This window comes from Vanessa tameamea, chromosome 26 (genome assembly GCF_037043105.1).
Source record: "Vanessa tameamea isolate UH-Manoa-2023 chromosome 26, ilVanTame1 primary haplotype, whole genome shotgun sequence".
Lineage (NCBI taxonomy): Eukaryota > Metazoa > Arthropoda > Insecta > Lepidoptera > Nymphalidae > Vanessa > Vanessa tameamea.
The window spans coordinates 4,701,019-4,713,234 of record NC_087334.1 but is presented as its reverse complement, the minus strand read 5'-3'; the positions used below and the strand labels follow the sequence as shown (position 1 = coordinate 4,713,234).

General features: G+C 32.6%; 1 protein-coding gene across 2 annotated transcripts in view; it reads right to left on the bottom strand.

The window, feature by feature from the left end:
- The window catches only part of LOC113393472 (catenin delta-2), a 72,451-nt gene that overhangs the window by 58,340 nt on the left and 1,895 nt on the right, over nucleotides 1–12,216 (bottom strand). For both annotated transcript variants that reach the window (XM_026630363.2, XM_064219067.1), the window contains exon 2: nucleotides 5,226–5,377. In XM_026630363.2, the coding sequence (XP_026486148.1) occupies nucleotides 5,226–5,266 (41 nt within the window). In that variant the 5' untranslated portion in view covers nucleotides 5,267–5,377. The remainder of the gene's footprint in view (nucleotides 1–5,225; nucleotides 5,378–12,216) is intronic.

Below are 12,216 nucleotides of genomic sequence, written 5' to 3'. Positions count from 1 at the left end.
TTAACCGTTGTACACGATTCAAAAACTCACTACTTAGATCTTTACATCTTTATAATACGGTTTTAATATGACCGACTTTTATTCTAAATGCATTACGCTTCACACAAAATGGATTCAACGGAAATTCCATTATATTTTTTCAGGTTACTTAAATGAATGTACCTTCGTTTTAAAATTTATTACGCACTAGTCGTTATAATTCAATTTTGAAGAATTATTCTCGAATTCCAGTCTAAAATATGTTTGATTAACAGAAATAAGTAATTTTGTTAAGTCTACTGTAAAAGACCTGAAGACTAATGAACGGCCCATATATGTAATACGTCAATGTTAACCAAAGACGACGGATTTAAATCCGTATTATATTTTGATATGATATCGTACTCAAATATAAACGAAAATATTGTTAGGAAACCTATATATTTTGTCACATATAATATTTCTCCATCGAACTACATCGCAAAATGATGATGGCACATATTTCATATATTATATATTTCATATATTATATACAGCGTTACCTCGTTACAACCACGAGGACTAAGATTATCTTGCTGTGAAGCTGGCCCTGGGCTTAGGATTTTGTTATCATGTTTAAGCATATCACCTGCGCGTATTTACACTTTTGCTTTTTAACTGGACATCCTCCAGTCCCATCTTATACAGAGGAGCTAAAGCAGAAAAGGGTACTCATATAGATTTTACCCAAAATATGCAATTTCCTCACAATATTCTGCTTCACGATCGAGCAATTGAATTATAGAAAACGCATGAAAACTCAGTCGCCCATGATGCTTCCGGGGATTAAAAACCACAATTTCCGGTTAAACTTTTAGTATTCTATCCATTACGCCACATTAGATACATCAGCGCCGTATGTGACGATTTAAATAAAACCATTATTTTTGCAAATTATCTTACCTAACTACTAAGTATAAAATATCATTACTCATTACGAAATTCATAACGGCTTCATAAAATGTATACACAGGCGAAGCCACAAGTACAACTAGTTTTCTATACAGGTTCATTGTGAATAGGTCCATACTGTGGTGTTGAGATAGAGAAATGGAAATAGGACACACATACATACATAATATATAAATACATTTAGTTATTGTACTCGCGTCGTCACATGCCTAATGCGGTGTTCATGTTCAAGTGAACTTATACATTAAAAAATATTAAACACTTGTCTGGTTTTATTTTTTTCATTTTAAATAATCGAAATGCTATCATCTATACAGACACAAAAAGAAAAAACAAATCGAATGCTTTTGGCCGTCCGACCACTAAATAGGATTTACTCTGCGTGATGAATTTCTTGAACTGATTCATAAAAATAAAATTAAAAGAAACGCGAAATTAGATATACAGTTATATTACCTACACAGCTCGAGATTTATAAAAATGTATAAACGGTAAACTGTAATAAAATTCGCGTAAAGTTTTTCATCGCAAATCAACCAAGATAATCACTGTCGTATATTAAAAATGTAGAACCCTCGTCGAAGCCAGGATCAATAACATCAGACAGAACTTAAGGTAGATTGTCTACCTGAATGATATTGATATTAGAACTTTAGAAAAGATTTAAGCTACTGAAGCTTAAAACCAGTAACAGTAAATTTTTAATTATTATATTGTAGACTAGTTGTCGCCAGCGGCTTCACTCGTGTTTTAGGGGTTGGAGGTTTAATACAACTTCATTTGGAATAAATCTAAAGCTGTACTTTTAATACTGACTAGCGACCCGCCTCGGCGACGCATTTGTTCAATTTATTATTAATGAAAATGATATGATATAAATATAATTTACAGAACTCAGAAATAATGTAACTATGTACCAGTGAAAATAAAATCACAATTGGATCGTTAGTTCCGGATATTACATACAAACGTTACCTGAGTATAATATTAGTATAGATAAATATTTCTACTCTTTTTCTAATTCAACAATATTTTTACAAAATGCAGTATCTTGTAAGTTATTTGCTTAAGACGAAAAATGTGAAAATTTATAGCGCGATGTGGTATTGAAATGTAATATTTATAGGTGTGAGTAGGCATGATGGCCTTAACAGTCGTAACTGAACGTTAAGGAAGAATTAACATACATCGATTTTTATTTTACAAAAAAAAAAATAATAACTATTTATATTACGAATGAAAATATTCCAAAGAAATAATTAAAAATCGTAATAATCGTACTCGAATAATTTTCGGGAATGTCGAGTATTATGTAAATATTCGCGAATACGAACGTTCGTTACGTCATCATTCTACATTGATTATACAAATTAGTTTCGGTCCGTGTGCTTATGGACCTCGCCACAATGCTTTGGAGAAAACCTAAAGCAATCAATCCTTGTAAATATCACAATAGTAGCTGTGACCGCAAAATCGTTCTTATAAACATTGAATATGATTATGTAATTAATATATCGTGATAACCATTTCGTTTTTCGGCTCATAAAGTACTCTTTAGATAGACAGAGTTACTTTCGCATTTATAACATTGGTATAGATATATTATTGCATACTCAACGATAAGCCCGTAAGCACAATATAAAAAAAATATTATAGGTATAGCCTAAATGGTTGTTTTTAAATGCGAGAACAAGTACAATTGCAGGTTGGCTAGGATAATCCTAGCTTAGAACACACAATGGAACTGTCTGTCCGCCGGCACAACCTAAACTAGCATTAGTTGGTTGGAACAAACAATGCTTAGGCTTTATTCACACTAGCCAGTCGAATATTTAAATTATTTCATATCAGACGGTAAAACCAAATAATTATTATGTAAAAAAAAAATATCATTAGTAGGTCAGCCGATGTTACCACCGCCCATATACAATGATACTGTTTACCATAAGTTATGTACTTTATGCCTCTAATTACGCTGAATGACTCACCCTTCATAATGAAACAAAACAGTACAAAGCAGCTTGACGGTAAACTCTGATTGTGTAATGACCAAAGCGGCGCAATTAAAAAAAAACTATTCTTTCTAACATCACTTATATTATAAATAAATGGGAATAAATACCATTGAATGAAACAGATACAGGGATTAAAATTATTATAAACTAGCAAAAAGGGTATCTGCCTTCGTTAACGAATAAGATACTTTTTATTTTTAAACCAGTTACCAAATTAAAAACCGAATTGCAATTGATACATTTGTTTGTGGAATACGATGCTACAGTATGCTGTATGTACACAGACAATAAGAAAAATTGAAGTATTCAACGCACAGATTTGAATTATGTTAGATATTGCATGTTCTATGAAAACCGAGCGTCTCTTCTTTCTACACCTAGGGTGACGTCAGCCCAGCCAACAACAAAATTACTTATCGATGGAAGGTAATACCTCCATTGACTCGATTTACTACCCTAGAAGAGTTTTTCCAGTTTATAATCGCACAATTTGCCATTTTTACCCCTCGACGATACAACTGGCCACTGGCCCTATCGAACACAAACTAAATTAGACACAAACTTCGCGCAAGTTTGGTCAGACCGCTTGTGGTATCTAAGCCCACTCTATATCAAGAACCTATAAAACCTCTTTTTTAGATCGGGGTTGCAATGCATCATATATTTATGATTTGTTAATTCAAGATTTCAGTTTTGTTTAGTGAGACAATAATAGTACGTAAGTACGAGTTGGAAATTATGTATTTGCAAGTAATTGAAATTCTTTAGATAGTCACCAATAGTTATACAACATTATTTGTAGTACACACTGACTGTTTAGATTCGAAAATGCATCAATGTTTTCAACAACTCAAAGTAATTACAAAGCTTTTATCACAAGAATTAAGTTAAAAATTTACCTCGCTGCTTCACGTATCATGTTCAATTTTTTGTAGAAACAGTTTTGGAGTTAGTTGTATTAACTAACATAATTCAATGTCAAATACAGTCTGAATGTAACATTAAGAACAATAATTCATAGTAGGCCAGTTTTAAACAGCAATTTCAACGGACCGGGTGATGACGTAACTTTCGATACAATTGTCGTTTATTATTGGATACGTTAGTTTACCCGTCATTTTACGTATATGTTCTATTGTAGAAACTTCTATTATAATTTTAAAACTTTGGAATTTGAATGATGTGATAAAATATAGTGTAGCTATAAATTACGCTTTAATAAACAAACAATAAATAATACGAACATACGATTTTGTCGAGAGAAAACAAAATATTGTAACTATAGTACTTTGCTTATCCCTTGAAGAGATTTCTTCCAGCATACCCCCGACTAGGAATAAATGCAGACAGAAAAAAAGAAAAATTGTACACGTAGTCATACAAACACATATTGTAAATGTATACGATGTTACGAATACAATATGCAGAGAAAATTGAATCTAATTACACTCATACATAGATGACTTCAAAATTATTATTTAAAAAAAAACACAATATGCTACTTGATAGTGTGTATACAGCCTAGATAGACTAATGCCTATAGGAGTGTCAAACAAACTCGAGCGACATAATTCGAACCTGTGACACGGTCTGAATACAGGCACTATTGAAATGCATTCAATAGCCCGTGCCTACGCTACTTCATTGTAGCTGGAAAATTCAAATTATAATATTAAAGAATCATGCAGCTGAGGCCTTAGAATGAGTTTGCTTAGATAAAAAATATATTAAGATGAAAAATGAGGCTCATACTCAGAATTATTTTTAATATACATTTTTTTGTATGCATGTTATGATTTATTTAAAAAAGTATTCAAATTAGGTCAATTATACAATGACACACTATTTACAACATTTTTTTAAATATATTTTATTGAAGTACAGTTAAAGGTTTTTATAACAAAATGCAGATTGCATTTAAAATTGGAACGCCTGCAAGCATCAGACAAGTAATCAGTACGATTGAGGGATTATTTTAACCATCACGATTAATGATACAAACGATTATTTTTTTTCGTTCGTAACAAAAACAAATGACCTGAAAAAAGAACATACCTGCCTTGTTTTCAATATTTAAAATATATATCAAATATAGAATATCATGGATAAATAGAAGGGCCTTAATTAAAACACATCCTTGGCTAACTACAACCATAAATAGAGACACACATCGGCAAACATATGCAAACTATTTTTAGATCACATCTGTCTACGTTCAAAAAAAAACTAGGCAGGTCAACGCAGTTCTTGTTCCATTTTTGAGAATAAAGAAAAACTTACCGATACAAAGTACCCGAGTGTATTTTTTTCACGCCGTCCATGTCTGTAGTGGTTTTGTTATCATGTCTAAACACAAAACCCGTTAATATTCAAACGTAACAAATACGAAAGTCATTACGATATCTTGATTATACTCCAGTCGAATACGGTACCTGAAACAAAATTAAATTTTTGTTTTAATTTGAAACGTACTTAAAAACTAATTACAGTGTGCAGTTGGAAATGAATTATGACCGACTTGCTACACATCTATATGAAATTGTTTGAGTGAACTAGAAACATTATTGTCGAGTTAGCAATTGTTTTGTTAGCTATACTAATAATTAAATCGTCTAAATTATAATGCTTTGTCATCAGCGCTATTATTTAAAAGTAATACGACACATTTTTTGTATTGTATTGTATATTTAACCTTTTTAATTTAGTTGTAAAATAATAATTATATATAAATGTCTAGCTGATTTTAAGTGCGGCTCGTATTAACGGCCGATAAATGGTAAATGGACTCGTTTCCTCTTTAGAAGGTGAATGTAGGACTTATTCCATCACGCTTATTTTATGTCGGTTGACGGACAAACATACTACTTATTTTCATACGTCGAAAATTCAGTACTGCTGTAAATTCCAATTCGAGTTCCACCCGTTTTGTCATCTCGGCACTTCGAATATGTGTGTGCTCTTAAAATGGTCTTATTACTTTCTTATATCAGATGAATGTTTTGGAGAAAAATGCAATGACTTACTAGGTACTATACTATTTTAAAACCTACTAATGGGTCTCCCGCGAAACTTCGGTTTATTCCAAAGATTTTTTAGGAATTTCGAAACCTATGGCAGCTTTATTTTGATTTCATTTCATTGTAAACTACAAGTCACTTATTTAAATTTGACACCAAAATGATGAAAACATTTTAAATATAATTTTTAATGTCACATAGTATAAATTAGTTAAGTTAGAATTGGAATTTTACTTTAATTTTGTTTACGTTTTTTCATTTTTTTTCTTATACAGCCGCTCTACATAGCCGCTCTCTGACCGGCCATTAATTTTTTTCCGTTCTCTAAAATTATTTATTTCTTAGATCGTAACAATTTAGTGAATTGCAATAAAGAATCCTCTTTATTTTTTGCACATCTGTAGCTGGAGCTCTTAAAATGAGACCATAACCGATTTTTTATGTGCAGCTATCGTCCCATAATCTCTGGGACAAAAATCGGCTTAAGCTATTAATACATAAGATTGCTTTATCGAATTATTGTTTATATAAAACTCACAACACAAAATATTTCTTTAATACCTACGATATCATCCTTGTTCTTAGTCACAACGCCTTTGAGAAAGATTTAGTGCAGGAAACTGCAGGTGTGAGTAATCGGTTTAAACTCTATTTCACTCTGATAACTGCAGTTTGTCAATTGCCATCGTAATCCTCTGATTCCTCTTACTTACTCCCTTATTTGAAGATTGATTTACAGAGACCAAATGGGTTTGAAATTTTATTAAAATATAGATTAATTTATTTATTTAATTAGATAAAATATTACCTGGCTCTACATATATAAGTAAGATCTTTTTTTATAGCTATTACATAGAGTTTAGCTCTAGTTTACAATATATATATATATATATATATATATATATATATATATATATATATATATATTATATGTGTATGTATATGAAAATGTGAAAATCTCCTCGAATTACGATCTACAACCGAACCGGTGGTACCTTTAGTTTTGCTTTACATTAACAGTCTGTAAATTTCCCACTGCTGGGCTAAGGCCTCCTCTTCCTTTGAGGAGAAGGTTTGGAGCATATTCCACCACGCTGCTCCAATACGGGTTGTGCGGTGTTGTCCAATACGGTATGTGGGTACTTTTGCTTTTAATGTATATAATCTATTCGAAAATACTTTAAGGACCTAATTGTACAAAGCTTTTTCTATCTCGATTTGTTTTCGCTACTTCGGCCACTAAACGTAAACGTTTTACAACTTATATACAAACGATACTTGTTTTTGTTCACGGTTCGTTCGTGAAATTTAGTTGAAACATTGTACTATTATTATTGGGACTTTGTGAAGGTTTCTGACACAGTACTATCAACAACTTAATTGATGGCGCATGCGACATAGGGCATTGTAAAGCAAACTAACGTAACAGCCTGTAAATGTCCCACTACTGGGCTAAGGACACCGATTTCTTTGAGGGGAAGGTTTAGACCTTATTCCAAAATGATGCTGGCAGAATTTCATTGAAATTGAACACGTGCACGTTTAATCTCGATGCTTTTCTTCACCACGGAGCACGAAATGTATTACAAACACAAATTAAGTACACGAAAATTCGATGGTGCTCGCCTGGGTTTGAACCCGAAATCATCTGATAAGATGTACGCGTTCTAAACACTGGACCATCTCGCTTCATAGGAAGTTATGGTTATAAAGCCGCAGGCTCAAAGGTTCTGGGTACAAACTACGGGATGAGCCAATAAAAATAAATTGGTATTTTTGTTGAGAAATTCTCAAAAGTATCCCGAAGTCAGGAAGTTAGCAGAGTTCACACTCGCTTACCTCGGAAAGCATTTCGAGCCGTTGATTACATGTGTGAACGTTTTCTTCTCGAGTCCGATTTTCCATTCCATCGAATTATGATAGTAAAAGAATAAGTATACACTATAAAACGTCTCGCGCATGTAAGCACTCTGCAGGATGGCCGCCACCAGAAGGACATCATCATCAGATAGATGATATATATATATACAGAGCTGCTATCAGAGCCAAGCTGACCAGCATTATTTACCGAAAGAACCTTGCAATTATATAATAATTCAATTAATAAGCAGCAACTGTTGAGAAGCAGACCGCAATAAATTTATATTTTTTATTATTTACTCTTTTTATAATATAGGTTGGCGGACAAATGGACCAGCTGATGGTAACTGGTCACCAACGGCCATAGCCATTGGAGCTGTAAGAAATATTAACCATCCCTTACATCGCCAATTCGCCACCATCCTTTCGATCTATGATGTTATGTCCCTTGTGTTTGTAGTTACACTGGCTCATTCACCTTTTAAAACCGGAACACAATATTACTATTACTGGTAGCGGTAGAATATCTGATGAGTGGGTTATAAATATATAGATGGGCTTGTACAGAGCCCTACGATCAAGTCACTTCGACGTAAAAAAAAAAATTAAAAAAAAAGAACTAATTATTATTATTTATCACAACAATATCAACATCACAGGAACCATAGATAGAATATGATTATTTCTCATATAAATACATGTTATAGTATCTAATTATACAAGACTCTCTGATATACAAACATATGAACAATTTCTTATACCTACCGATTATAAGATTAACCAGTTCTGATGGTAAGTCCAAGCTGCAGAGTTCCTTTTTGCGATCGTTTGTAAGCTTTAAAAGCCGTAATATTATGTGAGTGAGAGGTAGCAAATGACTCTCTCTCTTATGCATTTAGGTGTTGATTTTATATAATTCAACCGTACCCGATTAATACTCACGACCGTGAAGTGAACATGACCCGGAAGCGACCGGCTTCACTCTTATTAATCTGTATATATATTGATGACGACTTACGGCCAAAATTTCATCAAGTGTGAATATGGGGGGTGAATGTTTTGACCTTTCCATTCATATCCCTTTAAATTTCCTGAATAAAACAGTCCATATATCACATATAGGCCAATTTCCATTATTAAATTTATTCAAACCTTGCCCGGTAAATACTATTGACCATCCCGAGCAAATGAAAAGTAACAACCTATAAATGTTCTACTACAGTATTGAGACCTCCTACTCCCCCCCCCTTTCTCGACTTTGCTCCAAAGCGGGTTAGTGGATACACATATGGCAGAATATCCTCTAACTTAAATATGTTTCCTCACGTAATTTATCCGCCGAGCGCGAAATAAATTAACATATATACATAAGTACATGTACACTCAGTGGTGGTCGGATTTGAATGATTGATGTTATGGTCATGTCGTTTCGGATCTGGATGTGGATGTATAAAAAAAATTACCGATTTCAGATACATTTACGGATATGAAATTATTTCGTATTATCCGATTGTTTCGGATAATTTCGGTTACGAATATTAGATTAATTAGCAATTGTAAAAGCAAAAATTACAGGCTATTGTTTTGGTAACTTGTATAACCAGTTATACTAAAAAAACTAAAAGCTTTAAAATACAACTAGCTCTTTATGAATACGGCTATGAAAAACAAAATTATAATAAATATTTTTTATCGGTTTCGGTTACGGATGGATTTTTATTTCGGATATCCGATAGTTTCGGTTACGGAGCTTCACAACATCCCTGGTTTGAACCACTATTCTAACCACTGACCCATCTCGACTCTGCTATACCATCTTCAATCTCAATATATTTAGCCTAGCATACAATGAATGATTGAATGAATGATTGTTATTAATCACCTATGTGTATACTTTATTTGGATACCTTGAGTATTAAGCAAGTCCATTAAAATGTAATAACAGTTTTGATTCATGCCTGCGAATGCTTTGTTTTGTTTGAATGTTATTAAAGTTTATTTTAAGCTGTGTTTATTTTAGCTTATCTTGGACAGGAAACCATAAGGCATTCAATCGTAACGTTTAAGTATAATACTGTTTAAGTACGTATATATGTAATGGAAGATTATTTGATAGCATCAAAAAATATATTATCATTTTGTTATAACCAACTGTTGTTTGCCTCACTGTTTGTTAATAAGTTCCTTATCTTAGCAGTAAAACAACTACTATTAAAAGTATCTTGTTATACAGCCAATAAAACAAACAGCTCTGAGTACTCATATTTCGTATACCAATTAAAAAAACGGATTCTATATTCACATAAAAGCTCCATTAAAAACTCTATAGTCCCGAAAAAAAAGTATCTTGTTACTTAATAATTATTACATACTTCCGTATCACTGTTTAGAACACTGGAAAATTTGTCTTGTAACAATAAATGGACATAAAATATTATGTACGGATTTACTTCTGTCCTCGGAAGCAGCTATGGAAATGGGTCGTTCACATTGCACTCAAATCATGCTAATTGCCCTTGCAATTAAGAATGGAAGCATAAAGTTGGAACTGTGTTAACGAAGAAGTAATAATCTCAAACATTTCTTAGATAAAATACAAATAAAACCGGAACATTACGTAATTAACTTTAACAAACAGATTTGTTTATAAAAGTCTTCTTATTATTATTAGCCTCGGTGTTTACTTGGTGGTAGGACTTTGTGCAAGCCCGTCTGTCGTTAGTTCCCAAGACTGGTAGCGCATTTGCGACGTAACGAATGGTTAATATTTCTTACAGCACAAATGTCTATGGGCGGTGGTGACCACTTACCATCAACTGGCCATAAGGCCGTCAGGCCATATACCCGTCAGTCAAAAACAACACTGTGCTGGTTGCCTGAATAGGTTCAGATATAAAAAATAAGAGTTTACCCTTTAGTTTAAATGGATTTATCAATTGAGTTGCGTTTAAAATAAAATTGTTCCCTCCATTAAAAAAAATAGTAACACATTCTTTCCCTATCATAATTTAATTCGTTAAATTATATTTATTAAACAATTTATGAATCTAATTTCGTTTCAAAAGTTAAGAAGTTCTTTAGGTTTAAGAAAGTATAAAAAAAACAGGTTCATGTATGTAAGTACGCTCGTTAAAAAAGATTCTTCATATTTAATTTCCGTTTTCTGCCATACATATGGTATCAGTCTTTGTCGAATGAACATACGTAAAAGAATACCAATGTCTTTTACCTAAAGAGTATAACATAAAAATAAAAAAACTACATAACAATAATCGCGACTTTATTTCCGATTCAATTCTGACACTTGTCACTACGGCACTTTTGATTGAATGTTACCCTCAATATGTCGAAATGCGCTCAACTCGAAATTTTCAACACTCAGTTCATAAGCTACTCTTTTTATTCGAAAGCCGCGTTAACATTTTCCAACACGGAAAAACCTCAGACTAATAAACCACGTACATGGTCATATAACGACATAATTCTATGGTAAAATTACATTTTCACGTGACTTCATAATCAAAAAAACACAAAGTTTATGTCATATATTTTGCATTATACTAGTGATATTCCTTTTATTTTCAGTCGGTACATAGATCGGATAGCATCATCGGTTACATTTGGATGGCTAAAAGACATATATTTTGGACTAAACTTAGATTAAAAGCGAAGAGGATTGTCTAAAAAATTAAAAGTACCACAGAGTTCATGATGAAATTGAGGGCGGGAGCTTTGATAACGCCATCAATATTCTGATGAACATGTGTGAACGTCGCTTAAATGTCGGTATTTACAGGATATAAACGAAATATATAAAATTAACACAGGCATACTTAAACAGTGAATCACGCGGCAAAATATTACGGCGTCGGTCAATACCAAAAAAAAAAGGAACTCAGAAAATACCAAACCACTTAGTAAGGATTTTTAATATCGAAGTATACCTTTTAAGAATTTCGTATCAAATAAACGTATAGAATACTCGTGATAACTTTTAACACGACTTAAGCACTTCGAAAACTTAAACTCGCACCAACTAGAACCAAGTCGGCAAGTTTAGATTAAAATCAGCGTGTTTATCTATTGGGTCATCTAGGCTTATCTGCATGGCAGTCGTTGTTTAAGAGTCAAGTTTAAAATATGCCGTGGTGTCATTGTAGGTAAATATATATATAAAGTTTTAAACATATACCGAACATTTGAATGTTAATCAAAGATGAAAAACAAATGAAGTTAGTCTCATCACTCTCAAATTATAAATATACCTACTTCTCGTGATAAAAAAATATTTCAAGGTTTCTATTTAATGTATAACATTGTGTGGAAATATGCATGAGACAGAAGGAGGTAAACACAACTCTACAGTGAGGGAAAGTAGTAAATAAGGAACGGAG